We start from the raw sequence: 19,328 nt of genomic DNA, 5'->3' as shown, positions 1-19,328 counted from the left end.
ATCTGTCTGTCTATCTATCTATCTATCTATCTATCTATCTATCTATCTATCTATCTATCTATCTATCTATCTACCTACCTATCTACCTATCTATCTCTATCTTTGAAAGCAGGGACCATATTTTTGCCTTCCTTTGTATCCATAGCATTTAGCACAGTTCCCTGGACGTAGTAAGTGCTTAGTAAGTTCTTGTTGACTGACTGCTGGACACTTTCGTTACAGAGGGTTGAGTTGTTACAGATTTTCTCTGACAATTCAATAGAGAAGAGAAGGTGCCACATGAGACAGCTTCCAGATAAGGGAGGTCTACAGATCCAGTTCCTTCAGTTTGGTTGGCGGGTTTTTTCCCCTGCCTTTCAGAATCTCAACCCAGCTCTAGTTGTGCTCCCAAGAAACAGGAATGTCAGTCAAATGTTTCCATATTGGCAAAACACCTTGATTATCAGTTGATAACATAGCCTAGGTTAGTAGGAATGGAATATACATCAGGGTGCCCAAAGGGGACAGAAAAAGAGGATGGAAAGGAAATCTGATCAAGTAGGAGAGAAGGTATATTTTGCCATTTTACATCCCACTCCTCCCCAAATGTCTCACGATAACTTTGACCATGTTACTGAAATCATTTTGTACATATCTTTTGCACATGTATCATAGCTCACTAACCCCTCTTCTAGACAAATCTTTGCAACAGCTCTGCCAAATGTAATGTGCTATGTTGAGGTGTAAGTGGCAGTAACAAGTCAGCAACAGTGATGTCTTTAGTTATATCTTTTCTTTTTGAGAAAAGAATGTGATTAAAAGAAAAATATTTCCTTTGTTTTCAGTGCAAGAAACCATGTATGTGTGTATGTGTGTGTGTGTATGCATGAAGAAAAATGCTCTTTTCTATTGTTATTGAGCCAAACTTGACCTAGGCATCATTGCAGGGTTGAATTCAACTGTCTCCAAACTTCATGCATCTCTGTTGCTTAAGAGAATCTATGACTCACTAGTTAAACCAGTGGGGATTATGTGTGAGTCTCTGACAGTTGTTTGACTCTGAATGTTCATGTGAATAACAGATGGTAAATTAATCATATTATTTGGTATATTAACATGAAACATAAATGGCCAATGTTACAAAGATGTCATTTTAGGGGAAGGGAGCCTATTAAGTTTCTTGAATAATAGAAATATTTGTTAATTGAGTTGTGTCCATGGACATTCTGATTTGAGAGATGTGCAATCTGTCCTTGTACTGTCCCTGTCCCTGTATGATAATGATTAGGGAAACTCTGTTCTACTGATGACTTATACAAGACATAGGAAAAGAATGTACTCTGTGGAGAAGTTTCATTCTTTTAACGTATCTTAATAGTCTTTTCATCACTGAAAATTGTATACATATATGTGTGTGTGGTAGCATATATGTACAACTGCACGTATACATTACATACACATACACAAATATACATAAAATGAGTTGCATAATGGAATAGTGTGGCCAAATCCCACATATTAGCTGAGTGACCATGGGCAAATCATTTAACTTCTCAGTGCCCCAAGCACCTTTCTGAAGTTATAACCTATCGACATTTTGCTGGTGGGCATCAGTGGAGAAAATTTCTATACTGGGAGTTCCCAACACTAAAGAGATTTCAGGTCTATACTAAATAAATATGCACATGCATGCACATATATTCACACACATATTATATATATATATATATCATAGTAACATAATTTATTATTTTGTATTGCATATATGTATACAATACTATAAAATATATACATACATCTGCATTTAGATAGATTGATTGATTGATAGAATTGCTTAATCGCTTTTTTTTTTTTTTAAAGAAAAGCAATCAGTACCAACACTGGAATAAGTTCCCTGTGAAGTATGTATGTATTTCTATGTGAATTTAAGAGAAAACTATTATTCAATTTAAAATTCAAAAACTAGCATTCAATTTACTTGCTATAAAGCACAGTGGAGCTGGTACTTTTATATCACACTAAACATTAGGAGCTATGGAAATACAGTTTTATTCTTGCTGGTGTAAGGCAAAGCCTGATCCTACTTTTAATTCACTGCCTACAATTCCCTTTTGAAGTCCCTGAGAAATTGTTTCTAGCTATCTGAGGGGAGAATGTCAGCCTAGTGGATGTCCCAGCCTTGAACTGTTTCACAGACTGCCTATTGTACGTCCTGATTTGCAAACCTTTCACAGCATATGCCACTTGTTACACCAAAAATAAAACAGAGCAAGGAAAGCATTAGAGCCGCAGAGCTGCTCCAAGTGAAAAATTCCAATTATCAAAGCCCCAACACAAGTCTTTTGTTTTAAAAAATGCCCTTTGATCTGCCCTGTAATTGGCACATTTTCTACAAAGTGACACTGCAACAATTTTATATTGTGTTTCTATTATTATTTTTCCTACATAAACAGTAACAGAATATGATACCGTGTCAAGTGTTCTATTGTGGATGGAAACAAAGCCCAGGCTGGGCGCCTTCCATCTCAGACCCACCTCAGACTCGGGCTCCTCTGAGCTGCTGGAGCTCCCTGTACACCCCTCAGACATGTGGGCCTCAAAATGTATCGAAGACCACTTGCTTTCATCACCAACCCATCACAAGAGATCTTAGAGATTCTGCTGCTGCCACATGTAGGTCTGCTCCAAATTTTCTGTCAGGGACATTGGTAACAATTGACTGTGCTTAGGGAAAATGATTGGGTTTTGGTTCTAAAACAGCAACCGATTTGGATATGAATGCAAAAAATAAAGGTTAATAATAAGAAAAGACTGGAAATAGCATTTTGAGCACCCAAGGCCAGAGTATAAATTATGAAATCCTAAAAATACTCTCTGTTTCAAAAGTGGAACAAAGAAACTATATCTAAGCAGGCATGATTTTCCCTGGAAGTCTCAGCAAATGTCTTCTAGCTTTGATATTTTTCTTGATTGAATACTTTATTTTGTTAGAATGTAAAGTACCCAATAGGCATGGAACATTGCATATAATGGCACGTTAAAAAAAACACAAAAACAAAATCTATTGACTGGTCTTGTTGAATTTTATTTTCTTTCTCATTTTATTTTCCTTTAAAGTTTCTTTGTTCTAAGAGATGAGTCTCTGGAAGGAATGAAGGGATGTTAAAAAAATATAGCACTAAAATCTAATTTTAAAAAGAAAATAAGCTCCTTTCGGGCAAGGACCTTTCATTTCTTTTTTTGTCTTTCTATCTCTAGTACCTAGCACAATGCCTACCATATAGCAAGTGTTTAATAAATGATTTTGAAATTGAATTGAATCCACCAATACATTGGTTGGGAAGTAGAGTTGGTAGGAGGGAGCTAGAGTAGCCAGTTTAATAGTCCAATCTCCAAGCACATTACCAGCTTGAGTTTCTTTTTTCACCTGCTCCTGTCTATACATTGTGTCCTTTGAACCTATAACAAGGCAACATGGAGTAGGGGAAAGTCTGAGTTCAAATTCTGACTCTACCACTTAGTATCTGTGTAATTTTGGGCAAGTCACTTAACCTCTCTTGGGGTCTTTTTCCTCTTCTGTAAAATGAGGGTCTTGGACTAGATGACCTCTGATGTCCCTTACAGTTCTAAATGTATCATTTCATTCCCCAATAAATCTTATAGACAATGTCGAAACCATAGATGGCTATCACCCCCTGATTTCATTGTACCTGAGAAAGCAATAGGAAAAAAAACATATTTAATAGAAAGGCAGGATTTGGAATAACTTAATGGGGTGGGGGGGTTGCCTTTTGAAGTCTGTCTCCTTTAGTTTGAGGAGGCAGCTTCCCTCAAGTATCTGGATGAGTGCATAGAACCTGCCCTCCTGTGATTCTGTATACTTTTCCAGAGTTGGGATGTAAGATGCCATATTACCCAACCCACATCTGAACAAGAATCTCCTTTATATCATACCAACAAGTGGTTGTCCCGCCTTGACCTGAAGCCCTCCAGAGAAGAAGAACCCATTGAAAGCCAAGGCAGTTCGTTCCACTTGAGGGTAGTTTTCACTGTTAGGAAGATTTTCTTGACATTGAGCCAAAATTTTTCTACTTTCACCCATTGCTCCAAGTTCTGCCCTCTACAGAAAATGGATCATCCTGATGCTTATCCTATGTGATTCCCCCCAAAGGTATCTTTAATACCTTTCACTTATCCTATTCTGGCATAAAATAGAGAAAGAGAAGAGAGGAGGAAGAAAAGGAAGGAGAGAAGTATGGAGGGATGAAAGAAAAAATTTATTAAGCACTTTCCATTGTTCAGTTGTGTCTCATTCTTAGAACATGCATGGATCATATTGTCTATGGCATTTTCTTGACAAAGATAGTGGAGTGGTTTGCCATTACTTTCTCCAGTAGATTAAGGTAAACAGAGATTAAGTGACTTGCCTAGGGTCACACAGCTAATAAGTGTCTGAGGTCAGATTTGAACTCCAGTCTTCCTTACTCCAGGCCCAGTGTTCTATTCCCTGAGCCATCTAACTGTTCCCATCAAGCACTTACCAAGTATAAAACACTGTGTTAAGTATTAGGGATGCAACAAGAAAAGTAATACAGTCCCCACTCTCGAGAAGCTCCCTTTCTAAGGGAGGAGACAACATAAATGAAGTGTTTCATTTGCAGGTAAGATGGAAAAGTCCTTGGTCATTGGACTTTTCAGTGACAAAGAATATGGCCAAACTTCTTTCTGAATATCATTTTCACTGATAAGATCACACTGGTTTCTGATGTTGAGCCATTTGACAACGTCATGGGCTTTGTGACAAGAACTTTTTTCTGGGTCTTCAGTAGCTTCAGCTATGGCACTAATAGGGTATGATGCCAGGTTTCATCTTCTCAGAGGTTGCTTCCCAAGGTGATGTCTTAGGATCTTGGACTGAAAGCATTATGATTCTGAAGGCTCTTGGAGTCAGGGTTTTGGGTTGCCCTCATTAGGGTCTGAGGGGAGATGGTGGTCCTGTTGGTGTGATGGCATATGGTAATGGGAATGTAAATTTTAAAGATCTTCCTTGCCCCTAGGCTAAAGTGCACCTGGAGCCTGGGGTGGGAAGCTTGTTTTTCAGTAGATGCTTCTTGATTGACCAGTGAGTCAATAAGGTTGTTACATTCTCTGAGCCAGGAGAAGGCTATATAAGCCCTGATGTGTAGCTTTGTTTTGGGGCTCACTTTGAGAAGTGTTCTGTGATTTGATCTGGTTTCTGGGAAGCCATTGTTGAGAGCCCCCCCTCGGTTTTGAAAAACCCAGCTATTGAAACCCAGATGTTGATTTGGTATGGATGTAATGGTTGGACAGTTTGGAAACTGTCTACTTGATCTGTTTCTCTGTCTTGATAATTCTGTCTGTATACTCTGAAGTTCGGGGTGCTGACCTTTTTCCCCTGAACTAGGTGAATGATACATATTTGACTGATTAAAATAAGCTTGTTAACCCATTTTGAGTTGCTCTCCTTTATCAAAGCAGATCCAAGAACCTGTGTTGGCATCCACCCTGGGGACGCTGGGATGCTTGCTGCTACACATGATAAATGTCAGTTCATTCCTCCTCTTGGTGATGGTTTCTGGGCAGGGCTGCAAGCAGGGTTAGTCTGGGGGAAGCACTGCTTTTTGCCAGGGTTCTCTGGCTTCAGAGTCCTGGACTATCTTCACTAGGGTTCAACTTTTGTCACATATTACCCCCTTACTCTCCTTGAGGGTGCCTTGCTGTTGTTACAGTTAACCTGGCTTGGTCAGCAGCTGGTGGGGATAGCTGTCAGGATTTTTAGGAAGCTCTTTGGAAGTCCTGAAGCACTAGAAAAATGTGATTAGTATTACTTAGCCTCCTATTCAGGTATATCTCCAGTTTAAACATTACATTTCAAATGTATAAAATACCTGTTTTTTAGGGAGTGATGCCTATAACGTGCCTCTTTCCTATCATTTCTGTACTAGATCTGTACACAGTCACAACATCCTTTTGTTTCTTACAGGTGTACTCACTGTGCAGGAGCCAACGTTTCTTGATTTTGAGGTCAGAAATGAAATTAACCTCATCGTTTTGGCCGAAAGTGGCTGGCATACCACCTATTGCAAAGTGACAGTCTTCGTACAAGATGTGAATGATAATGTACCAGTTTTTCAGCCAAGAACTTACCAAGCATCAGTGTTAGAAGGACAGCCCTTCAATACACAAGTCATTCAGGTAACACAATATGATTTTATAAACTTTTTTTTCCATTAAAACATACACTAAAATATCCATGACCTAGGTTCATCAAATGAGTCTCTCTGTATTGTAGAAAATCTACAAGCAGCTTTACAGGTTCACATGGATGTCAGTGTGTTACAATGGAAAGAGTGCTAAGTTTAGAGTCAGAGAATTGGGGGTTCAAATCCTGGCTCTGATAACTTACTGTCCATGTGACCTTCAACATGTCAGTTAAACCTAGCTTCCTCACTCTAAAATGTTTAGATTAGGTTTGTTTGTCTTGAAAGCTCTTTGAGATCTGCATTCTATGAAACCAAAATAACATGACTGGCGGTCAAAATTGAACACCCATGGAAATGACTCCCATCTGGGTTTATACCAGCATACTCATCAGACATTAATAGAATGAATGTTGTCTCAGGCCAATATGGTGCTGCCTAGAGGGGGCCTCTGGTGAAAACCCAATTGCAATATTTTCAAGATGCAAAGAGCTTTTTGAAATGAATTTTTCATTGTCCTGGTATGTGTTCAAAGCACCATTGATCATAAAGCAATAACTAGAAGAGAGCTCATAGGCCATCTAATCTAATTCGTTTATTTTACAAAAGGCTATGGGGAAAAATATAAAAATAGAAAATGCCACAACTCTCTCTTTTTAGTACCATACGACGTATTTCACATTGCCCTCTCCCCCACAGAATATCAAGGAAAAGGAAGTCACCCTATTCCATTCTCAGAAGGAGTTCCTTTATCACTCCATAAATGTGGAGAGTTCACCTTTTTTTGAGGGGGGGTAGGCAAGGCAATTGGGGCTAAGTAACTTGCCCAAGGTCACACAGCTAGTAAGTGTGTCAAGTGTCTGAGACCGGATTTGAACTCAGGTCCTCATGACTCCAGGGCCGGATCTCTATTCACTGCACTACCTAGCTGCCTCTTTTAATAGTAGTAGCATATGCATATATATCCCTAGACAGGAATCATTCCACCCTGGAGATGTCTGGGTGGTTTCAGTTATGTTATTTTGGAGGTGGTTTCATAGGATGCAGGTTTAGAAGAGCCCTTTGAGATAATCAAGCCTAGTCTAGGCATTTTAAATGTGAGAAAACTAAGGTTTCAACTGACATGTTGAAGTAGAATGACCTGACTTGGCTAGAGAGAGCTTCTACACCTAGGAGTTCCCAATAACAGTGGAATCTGAGGTCTAGTTACTCTCCTATTCTATTAGATGTTCTGTCTCCTTTAGATAATGGTGATGTTTTGGGACAAATAAACATGCACTCCATTCTCACCTCACTACAAGATTTTTCAAATAAATGTGGTATATCTCCTTTTTCAGATTATAGCCATTTTTTTTTCCATTTTGTAAATCTGGTTGCCACACAGTCCAGGACTTTATTATGAAATCCAAATGTAGTGGAAAACCAAACCACTACATTATTATATTTTTTCTGCTTTTATAGGACCCAATCTCAAAATTACAGAAAGTTATCAAGTATTATTCATTCCCATCCACAAAACTCATTAGTTTTCTGTATTTGTGATGCTGTTAGGTCTAGATGCTAAATGGCTGTGGAAAATGATTCAAGACTCTTGTGTTTATTTACAACTCAGCCTGAAGAAATCAGCTTCTTGAGAATCAAATTTCTCTGAAATATATACCCCACAATTTCTTTGCCTTATGTCCACCTCATTAGAGGTCACTTTAAACTCAAACTTCCATAACGAATAAAAACTTATTACCTTGCATATTAACTAACCATAATTTTGCTAATTTGCCTAGAAAAAAAGTTTAAGAAGAAAATACATATGTTTTGCCATTTTAAGGCTTCATGTGTTTGTCCAGAAAGTAGTCTAGCTTAAGGAAAAGAATATCTTTATAAGAGTCCAAAGACCTGGGCTCTACTCTTACTTCTTCACTAGCCTACCATGTCACCTCTGGTAAGTCTCTAGAATGAAAGTGAAACTATCTTTAAAGAATATTATAGTTGGAAAGTTGCTTAAAAGTGATTGGATATAATCCCCTCATAAGATCAGGAAACAGAAAAAAAAAGATGAAATGATCTGTCAGAATTTATACCACCAGTAAGCAGCTAAGCTGGTATTCAAGTCAAAGTCTTCTAGCTTCAAGTCAACCTTACCGACCTTTGAATTTCCTCCTCCAAAAATGTGTGCAGTTCAATTAGGGAACCTTTGAAGTCCCTTCTAGCTCTAACCTTCTATGTTCTACCATGTTTCTTGTTGGCTTCCTTTTCTGGTCTACCTACTAGTTTGAGCACTGTTCCCTTTGAATCTTCAGTTCAGGAACAGCATACTTTAATATTTTTTAGACTAATTATTTATGTTTCCCCATTGCCCAAAATTCTGGGTGAGTTGCATATGTGCCACTTTCAGAGGGGGCTTCATGTCCTGCTGGGGTCTTTGACTGATAGAATTATGTATAGAATTTCCCCAACTTCACTTAAATGGCCATAAGATTAAATCTCAATGCTAAGCAACTTGGTTGTAATTGTTGTGACATATTTAGAGGTAGTCATTCAGGTGAGGTGCTAGGAATACTAACATCAATGAACTAACAAATGAACTTTGACAAATCGAGGCACATATGTACTAACCAAAGATTTGCATTCCCATAGGTTTTTGCTGTTGACCTTGACAGTGGATTGAATGGGCAAATTGAGTATTCAGTTCTGTCAGGCAACCAGGATGAAGCATTCCAGATTGATGCAGTGAGTGGTGTAATAGCAACTAATGCAATTCTGGACTATGAACTCACCAATTCCTACAGGTTTGTCATGGATCTGGAATCCTTTGGTGTGACTTCTTCCTTGTTTTCTTAACTTCCCATTGCTTAGAATTGTAGATTGGCTTTTATCATGTTCATTTAGTGGTTAAAAGGCATTTTTCCTTGTCTTTGACTACTAATATTAATGTATTAATTCTTCAGGAAACATTTGCCATTTGAGTCTGGACCATTGTTTGTTTTTTTTCTCATCCCTTTTAGGTGTCTCATGATATAGAGAGTTGAGGGCTTTGAGGGTGGGGAATACTTTTCCTGAGAGAACTTTCCCAGTTAGAAAAAATCTTGCTTTATATGTAAAACAGTCAATCAATTGACTGACAAACTTTCTAGCACCTACTTGTGTTTAGTTCTGTGATAGACACTGAGGAAATAACAACAAAAGTGAAATGGTTTCTGCCCACAACAAGCATTTGGGAAGAATTATGTATATATCTTTAAGTGAACACAAAGTATATCCAAAATGGCAGAGGTGGGGATGAGTAGCTTGGAGATTTTCCTAGAGGAGGCAGAATTTGAATTGGTCTTTGAAAAGAAGTGGGGATCCTTCTAGAAGAGGTGATGAGGAATTGTATTCTATGCATGGAGAATAGCTTTTTCAAGGGCACAGTTAGGAGCTGGAATGTTGTAAGCCATTTGGGTAAGATGATAGAGTTCACTAAAGGGAAAATGAGTAATAAATCTGAAAAGGTAGCCTGGAGTGTACAGGTTGAAGAAGCAAGTGACGTGGAGGCAGCTGGTGGTTTTTCTAATGAATTAGCTGAGATCATTAAGGATGGAGGTGGGGGTGGAGGAGAGTTATGAAATGTTCCCTAAGATTTACATTGCCAAGAAGGAGAAATCAATTCCTGAATTTAAACTGGGGAAGGATGGATGAGCTCCATTGCCGATATCCAATGCTGCCAATGTTTTCTAATTATTATAATTTCTATGCTGGAGTCTCATTTGTAATACATTAAGACATATAAGGGCTATGCGAAGGGCAGACTTCCAGTGATTTAGAAATATAATCCCCAAGCTTGGGTTACTGCATCATTTTTAAGGTCTGATTTTTCAAATTATATTTTCCCATCTGTAGAGAAGTGTAGAAATAACAATTTTAAACTCAAGGAACTGTTGATTTTGGACAGTACCCCAGGCCATCTGAATTCCCTTGGTGACTTCTGTCCTAACATTTAGGTCATCTTGCTTCTAGAGAAACATTATTGATCCATCCCTGAGATCAGAGGGTCATTCAAGGCCTATTATGTAAGGGAAATCTTTGCTCAAGCCAGCAAAATAACCAGCCAGGAAGGAGGACTTATCCTAAAGGAATTGAGGAAGGAACTTTCTAATTTTGGTTGAAGTCAAGAATGTTAGCAAACACTGGGATGAATGGATTCCAAGTTAATGGAGGTCAGAGGAAATAGTGCCATCATTTTATAATAGAATTTTTGGGCATCAAAGATCCTACATGCAAGGATGCTGTACCAAGAGTTGATATGAGTTATCTATTGGACTTTGAAATAGCAAGTGCCTCGATATATTAATAAAGTATTAGGATAACATGGTCATTAGTAGAGACCTCCTCCATTTAGGGGAGCAAAGAAAAGAAGATGAATAAGAAAACTAAACCTCTCTAACTCAACTCCTTATTTCAGGCTTCTAAATAATAGGTGGCATAAAAAGAATGACCAGGGGCGGCTAGGTGGCACAGTGAGTAAAGCGCCAGCCCCATAGTCAGGAGGACCCGAGTTCAGTTCCGGACTCAGACACTTAACACACACACACACACACACACACACACACACACACACACACACACACCAAAAAAGAAAAACTAGCCCTGTAACCTTGGGCAAGTTACTTAACCCCAACTGCCCTCCAAAAAGGCAAAAAAATAAAATAAAAAGAAAAAGAAGGATCAAGGGAGGACTTTTTGATGTCCCTACTTGTTATGGGAAAATTTAAGAAGAAAAGAAAACATCAATCCAAATTTTCCCTGGTAGCTTTTATGAAAAAAGAGAATTAAGCCACTAAATGCATTACCCAAAAGCCCTCCTAAATATTAGATGGCAAAATCATATTAATTATGTGTTTAATTAATGTACATTATGGCTACAAATCATGGAACATAAGTATCTCTGAAGAATTGGAAACTAATATCATGAAGAGAGTAAAAAATTGGTGTGGGATTGGGGACAGAGAAGTCTTCACCATGGAATCAACAAGTAACTATAAAGAAGAAACCAAGTTAAAAATGCATCATCAAAAAATAAGAGGAGCTGGTCACAGGGTGAGATTGAGGGATGCCTTATGGCTAGCCCATGTGTTCTCCTGCTAGTCTTGTGATAAGCAGAAGTGAAAAAGGCTTCCAAAATGTTGGGCTGATCTCTTATGGGAGGACATAGACAAGAGCTACCTAGAATGGGCAAGCAGACAGGGATTGGAATCTGTATCATTAATGAGAAATCCACATCACTGGGCTCATAGACTCTTGTGAGTATTGTTGTATAGATACAATGTTACTTGTAGGTTAGTCAGTGAAGCATATTCCTACTATCATGGCTCTGAGGAGTATGTTTCTGACTCAACCAGCAAGTACTACATTTCTCAATGTAGTCAGAATAACCCTTCTTTTATCGGTAATTTCTGATCTTCGTTGGTATAAAAGTAAAAATAGATCTCTATTGTTTTCTCCTGGAAGGAGAGGATTTTGAGAAATCCCCTATTGCATTCTAAAGGAGAATGGGAGGGGCATAGAATCATAGCAATGATAATTGAGAGCTTGTCCAATTTAAGTTCTGATTTTGGATGTTGGCATGGCACAGAGAGAAGATTGTTTGACCATCATTGATCAAACAATAAGACTGAACCTGAGCGGGAAGGGGCCCCTCTAAAGTCAGGCAGGTTCATTTGTAGTCTCTGCTGAAGTCACAATCAAGTCAGAGGTTCTCCTTGTGCATATGGCCAATTGGATGGAAGACAACCAACTGATTTCCCAAAGGCTGCCAAGAAGCTATCATGAATGATTTGATGCCGCTCAGAAGTTATATGGAGTTCATCCATAGAACTGCAGCCATAATTTTCACTTGTCCTTTGAATCTCTGAGTAACCCTTCACTTGTCCTCTTACCTCAAACCTAAATCATATATATTTCTCTGTATCAAAGATTTCTACTTTTTTTCACCCAACATAGACATTGTATGTAATCTCCCACCCTCAACTCCCCTGAAACATTGTAAGGGACTGAAAATAGGGCTGGTTATAGGGGAAGGACTGACAAAACATCCACTTTGATGTCTTGGCTAAGATACCAGTATAAGGTTACTTTTTGTCAGAGAAACATTAGAAGGTGATTATATTTAACAAAATATTTCCATATGTACCTTACTGATGTTCATTGTAGACAAAACAAACCTTTCTAATGCGGAATTATTCCTATGCCCAATTGAGCAGAATTTTGTGATTCAAATTTTGTGTCCTTTTGAATGACCCTAAACTGTGAGCATCCAGCAGGCAGCCTGGGTTGTTTGTGAATAGCAGGAAAACCCAGGAATTAGATCACTAACACCCCTGGTACCCAGATATAGCATTACAACATGGAGAAAATTGCAAATATCTATTTGTGATTTCATTTAGAAATATAGGACATGGAAGAAAAAAACTCATATGTTCTAATGATGGAAAGGGATCAGGAGAAGTAAGTGTGACAACTGGACAGGACCTGCTTTGCTAAAAGCAGTTTTGGCAGCTAAGGGAGTCTGATGCCCATTTCTGAAAGGAAGTCTTGGGTTCATCTGTGAGTTGACTTAGCACCTCTAATGACCTCAGCTATTGAATGATGTCCCTTCAAAATGTCTGGCCTTCTCTTCTAGTACTATGCTACTTGCCAGTGTTGTTTCCAGAGTCTGTGAAGTTATCATGGTGAGTGAAGCCTTTCCCTAGTGAATACAAACAAACATGATAGCTATCCAAGCTTTTCTCCCTACCAGGCATTTCTGTGTGAATCTCTGTTGTGCACTTATCTTCATGGGCCCAAGGGATCTTAGATATACAGTTAGAATGAACTTTAGAGTTCTTCTGGTACAACCTCCTCATTTTACAGACAAGGAAACTGAGGCCCAGAGAAGTTGAGGAATTTCTCCCAAAGTCATGCACATAGTAAATAGTAGAACCAGGTTTTGATTCTGGGTACTGGAATTTAGATTTACAAGTTCATCATGATGTCTCCCAGCTCTCTTGTCTTCCTCGTTAAATCACAACTCTTTAAGACCATGGACTCTGATCCTTGCTAGCTAATCCTTTAAAGCCTATGAGTACATACTTAATTGCTGCTAATTATAACAGCATGAAGTCATGAAATGAGGACAGGACAAATTGTACAAAGACATGAATTCTCATTCTAACCCTGCCACTTAGCACTTGCTGGATCTTGGTTCTTAGATACCTTTCCAAGTCTCAGTTTCCTCATTTGTAAAATGAGAATAAAAAGTACATCAACACTTCCCATTTCCTGGGGTTGCTGTGAGGATTCATTGAAATAAGATATGTGGAAGTGCTTTGAAAACTCATAAATGCTATGCAAATATTACATTATATGATGATGGTCTTTTCTTTTGAATTTCACTTTTTAAAATGTTTGAATATGGTTCTGAAAAATCTCAATGTGGAACAACTCTTTTGAATTTATATGTTTGTGAATGTTTTTTTTCCCAATTACGTGTGAAAAAAATTTTAACATTCATTTAAAATAATTTTGAGTTCCAAATTCTCTCCTCCTTCTCTCCCTTCCCCCTCCCTGAGACAGTAATCAATTTGATATTACATGTGTGCAGTCATGCAAAACACATTTCATATTAATCATACTGAGAAAGAAAACACAGACAAAAAATGTGAAAAAATAAAGTGAAAAATGGTATGCTTTGATCTTCATTCAGACTCCATCAGTTCTTTCTCTGGAGGTGGATAGCATTTTTCATCATGAGTCCTTTGGAACTGTCATGCATCATTGTATTACTGAGAATAGCTAAGTCAATTACAGTTGATCATCATGTAATATTACTGTTTCTATGTACACTCTTCTCCTGGTTTTGCTTAAGAAATTATATTTTTGACAGTGAGATGAATATATCAAGCAGTTTCTTGGTCATGTTTTTAACCTGATGGGTTGGAGAAGGCATGAAGGGTGTTCTTGGAGGCATCCTTTTATCTAGTACAGTGAGCACTCTTTGGGAGAGGAATAAGTTCTACGGACTGTCTGTCTCCCAGAAGTTATTCATTTTTTCAACATAACACATTTTAATCTTTTGGGACTTGTTGGACTCGATTATTCAAACCTGTCAAACAAAATAAATTCCAGTCTCTCATTCTTGTGTCAAAATATATACTTCTTTTTTCAGAAATGAGATTTGGAAAAAGCAGTGCCAGGGGGAAAAAAATCTAAGTAGCTAGTCAGCTCATTTTTCATTTTCTTCTGCATATTGAATATTAATGTTGTTTTTCTTCATCCCAATTTCTTCTTCAAACTAGCTTGGTTGTACAAGCTGCTGATAAAGGAATGCCCAGGCTTTCTGTTACAGCTATGGTCAAAATCCAAGTGGGAGACCTCAATGATAATATTCCAGCCTTCCTCCCCTCTGAACGAGTAGAAGTTCCAGAAAGTAAGTGTGTTCTTTTGACTGTGTAAGTAAAGTAAGACTGCTTTTGATGAAGTTCCTTGTTCTTATTGGGCTGTCCACACCAAGAGCAGTAAAGTTCAGTTACTTTGTAAAGAGCCATATTTGGCTGATCATGTATCTAAAGGCCTAATTATGTCAGAGTACTTTGGCAACCTAGTGAATCTTGCAGACCTTTTATCAGAAAAATGTTTATGCCTAAAATAAAATATAGTTAAAAAGAAGGCAATTATATTGAAATAAATTATTAATTTAAAAAAATTCCAAAAATCTCAGATTAAATATTCCTGTTCTAGTAGGATATAACTTTCTGTCTGAGTTGGGCCCTCTGGGAACTTGTGTCAGACAAAAGGTCAGTAACACAAAGCCCGAGGAAGTCATTAGGGGAATGGTTTCCAGGGCCATTTTTGTCAACTATTTTCTCTCAAGATAGCTGAAGAGAGCATTTGGTAGACATTAATGCCACTTTTATGATAAAGACTGAGAATTTTTCATAAATATATATGAAATAAGTATGTACATAATATATATTCGCATCTATACACATGTGTATATCAACACATATGTACATTATATATATACATATATAAATAATATGTACTAGTTCTCCTTGTAGGTAATATGGGTCTTAAATCTCCTACATTTCAATATATTCAACCTCTTCTCAAGACAAAAATCTATCAGATTCTGCAACAGAATTTGTAACAAGATTGGCATTTCACCCCAGCTGTTTCTTGGAGTCCCCCTAAGAAGAGGGGAAGAGGGAACCTGCTGCTACATAGTTTAAAACAATTAAAGTAAAGAAGATCCCCTCCCTGTCCATGAGGTGATATGTTAAGAGAGATCTCCAAGAAAGTAGAGGGCAGCTTGCCATTGGTATCAGTGGGATGAGTTCCACTGATGTAATTACAGCATTAAAGTATATAGGGATACTTTAGAAAACAGACAATCTCATCTAAGGAACTCGGAATTTTGTTACAAGAACTGTGTTTCTTAACTGGCACACTCTAAGTGTTCTGGGCCCTCTTGAGCTTGAATGTCTCTTTAGTCTTAGGGTTAAGTATCCCTAGAGCATTTTAAAATGTAGATGAATTCTAATTAATACCTTCTTTTTCAATCTCCCTTCAGAGAGACAAGGTTGTCTTTTAGTATGAACTTTAGAACCTTTTTTTTTCCAATTCATATGAAACTGAACACCAGAAAGCTTTCCAGGACAAGCTCAAGATCGAGGTACATTTATGGTCATAGGAGTAAGTGGGTTTTAATGATGGCTGACTACAGTTGTCACTTTTACAGGTATTCCACTTGGTTATGTCGTGACTCGGGTGTGTGCTTGTGACAGAGACTCAGGTCCTGCTCTTGTCTTCAGTTTCACTAAGGGGGGTAATCCCGGGAATAGATTTGAAATTGACCACAACACTGGAGCAGTCATGCTAGTGAAGCCATTGGATTTTGAAGGAGGACATGAATGTGAGCTAGTGATTGAAGTTTCAGACTCTGTGCACCACACGGAAGAGGCACTCACAGTCTATGTTACGGATGTCAATGACAACTCCCCCCTCTTTCCCCAAGATTTCTATCAGGTAATGAGGTTACAGTTCTATGGATATCATGGGCCAAGCTCAGGAGTATAGAGAATAGTCCAAGGTCTCTATTGCCGAGGGATGGCTTAGGCAGACACCATTCAATAATACTTCTTAATATTTAATATTATATAACACGGGAGGCATGGTGAATGTGACGATAGCTGTAGTTGAATATTTCATTCAATTTCCTTCTCATGCAATGCCTACACTAACCTCACTGCACATGTCTAGGGCTCTCCCAGTGTTGTTAGCGGATATTTTTGATACTCCACATTTTTTATAAAATGCCTAATATTTGCCATGATACTAACAGGTTTTTTTTTTTTTTTGCTTCACTTAACATGAAGGCATCAGTTTTTGTAAATTGAGGACAATTGTATCATCTGCTATTCATTCAGGATTTGCATCCTTAAAAATGTTGGAAAGAAGAGAATCTTTCCTTTCCTCAGCATTTTTGTGAATGTTCTAAATAGTTTATTGCAGAAACAGATAATTATGAGCATAATCTACTGGATAAGCCACACAATGATGTTTGATTTTTCAAACATTTTCAGGACTAGGGAGAATGGCAGGCAATTTACCACTTCAGAATGGCCTCCAGGATTCTTCCATGTCATAAATGTATAGTAAAAGTATAAAGACAGCATGGGAAGAAATTGTAATACTCTGGGGAGCCTTAGTGTTTGTAGCAGAGAGAGAGAGAAAGAGACGGAGAAGGAGAGAGAGAGAGAGAGAGAGAGAGAGAGAGAGAGAGAGAGAGAGAATCTCCTCTTAACCTATGGAGCTATTTTGGAAAGAAAACAGGTCAAAATGAAATCTCAAAAAGATGCAGTTAATAAGGCAAAGTTCACCATGGATCCTGGAACTTTACTGCCTTTATCTTTTAATATTTCAAATCAGCAAAATTATTTCAGCTTAAAGAAATCAGGAGAAGCAGCATGTCCAAAGAAAGGCATAGGATAACATTTCCTCAACCAAAAACCCTAGTTATCATTTGCCCAGAAAAAATATGTTTAGCCCATAAGCAAATTATGTTTTCTTAATCTCTTGTTTTTCTTTTGGCTACAGGTCACATTGCCTGAAATGACACCTGTAGGATCCTCCATCTTGACTGTGTCAGCCACAGATCAGGACACAGGAAGTGATGGGAGGATTTCCTACAAAATCCTTTCTTCTGCTGAAGAATTTTCAATTGACCCCCAGAATGGTGAGTTGTTTTCATGGCCTGAAGAATTCATCAGTTTAAATCACAGAATGGGAAATGGAAAACCTCTCTTCCAAATGTGGTTTGGCTTACATTCACTGAAATAAAGCCACAAAATTCCTGTTAATCTGGAAATCCAGGGCTCCAGATCTGGTGCTGTTTTTCCTCTGTTACACCTTAGCCATACCTGGAAAGAAATAGAGGGTCAGTGACTGTATTTTAAGTACACAAAGGTTCATGGTAACCAAGACTAAGTTTGCTAATAAAACCAAGTACAATTCCAGCAAACATCCCAGGACTGTTGCAGCTAAACTCAGCCTGAGTCGAACTTTGCTCTCAAGGGGATCAGTTTAGAACTGAAGCAATAATCTTCCTAGAGACTTTGTTTACCTTCAAGCCAGGTACAAAGTAGTTGATTGTAGCATTGTCGGTGTGATACAATTGAAAGAGTACTGACAACTCCAAGGAGTTGGGTTCAAATGCTGCCTCTGATTACCTGTGTGACTTCCGGTAAGTCACCTGCCCTTTCTGGGTCTCAGTTTTCTTATCCATAAAATGCAGATAAATTATAAAGTCTCAAATGTTCCTTCCAGAGGTGAGCTATCTTTCTTCTTTTGTACCATAGAGAAACAAAAGAAGAAAACAAGCAGAAATCTTTTATAACATTTGGTATTCTGACTGATGTCCTTACTACAAGGTTCTTACATACTATCGCTATATTATACATACCTTTCTGGTGAGGGGAAGCTTTGTAGTTATTGATTGATAGCTAGTATAGTTAAAAGTTTATCTAGATGGTTAAACAGTGAAAATTGTGGATGAATACTTGAAACTGAGTTTTGTTAAGATATGATTTTCTCCAACAAAATCATCCCTTGGGGGGGGGGGGCATAAAGGGCCTGAGTAAAATCATGCTAAATGGCCTTCTCCAAAACCTTTCTATAAAGGAAATATTGTTAAAATAAGTATAAATGATAACTTGAATGGAAAAGAAAATCACAAAAAACAGCATGCATATTGAGGCATTGGTGTTCTTGGCAGATGGCATGGCCAGACAATCAACCCCAATCTGGTGGGGGAGCAGAAGAAAGAAGAGGAAGCCAATTTTAGCTATAGGGAGATGTCAGATCTTTTCTTTCCTTTTCTTTTTTTTTAAGAACCACCTCATGAGCACTGAAATTTTGTCCTCCCCTCCCCCCACTTGATGAAGAAAGTTGTACTCCATTTTTTTGATCCTTATATCAAAACTTAGGATCCACATTGAATTTCCTAATTTTCTCTACCTAAGACAAGTGTGCTATGCAAATTTACATGCATATACAATTGAACGGACCCTGTTTGTAAAAAAAAAAAAAAACAATACTTTTAAACTATTTTAATCTGATTTCATTATTAATGAAACTCCATTTGAAATGAACATTTCATTTTTTAACCTAAATATATTTTCCATGTTTCTGTACCATTCATATATGTGATATCATATGACTATGTCATTTGCTATCTATTTCTAGCCACAATGACATATTTTACTGATAAACATCTTTTACAGATAAAAAAAAAACAATAATATGAATGAAATTTCATATTTACCTGAAGGGACAGTTTTGGGAAAGGGACAATAGCATCCTTCTGAGAATTCTTTTCAACATCATTTTCTTACATTACAGGACCTGTTCCTGTAGTCTTCATAAAGTATTTCCATGGTGGCATGTTTTATATAACCTAAGACCTTTTACCTTGCAAATTATGTGAGATGAAGCTGCCCTAAAACTAGCCTGTCCCACAATTTTGGCTTTAAACTAAATACACACAATTTCACATAGGGAGTTTTTACCAGTCGTGGTATAGTGGTAGGATAATTCACTGACTATGGGGTCAGAAGA

The 19,328-nt window shown here is 37.8% G+C and overlaps 1 protein-coding gene across 1 annotated transcript in view; it reads left to right on the top strand.

The window, feature by feature from the left end:
* Window positions 1–19,328, top strand: part of DCHS2 (dachsous cadherin-related 2) — a 351,174-nt gene that overhangs the window by 324,182 nt on the left and 7,664 nt on the right. The window contains exons 15-19 of the mRNA XM_069105586.1: window positions 5,984–6,195; window positions 8,835–8,986; window positions 14,510–14,640; window positions 15,952–16,238; window positions 17,310–17,448. Coding sequence (XP_068961687.1) covers window positions 5,984–6,195; window positions 8,835–8,986; window positions 14,510–14,640; window positions 15,952–16,238; window positions 17,310–17,448 — 921 coding nt within the window. The remainder of the gene's footprint in view (window positions 1–5,983; window positions 6,196–8,834; window positions 8,987–14,509; window positions 14,641–15,951; window positions 16,239–17,309; window positions 17,449–19,328) is intronic.

Source organism: Petaurus breviceps, unplaced genomic scaffold (genome assembly GCF_028583685.1).
Source record: "Petaurus breviceps papuanus isolate PSGF00001 unplaced genomic scaffold, PetGlider_PUasm1.0 76, whole genome shotgun sequence".
Taxonomy (NCBI): Eukaryota; Metazoa; Chordata; class Mammalia; order Diprotodontia; family Petauridae; genus Petaurus; species Petaurus breviceps.
This window is presented reverse-complemented; position numbering and strand designations above follow the sequence as displayed.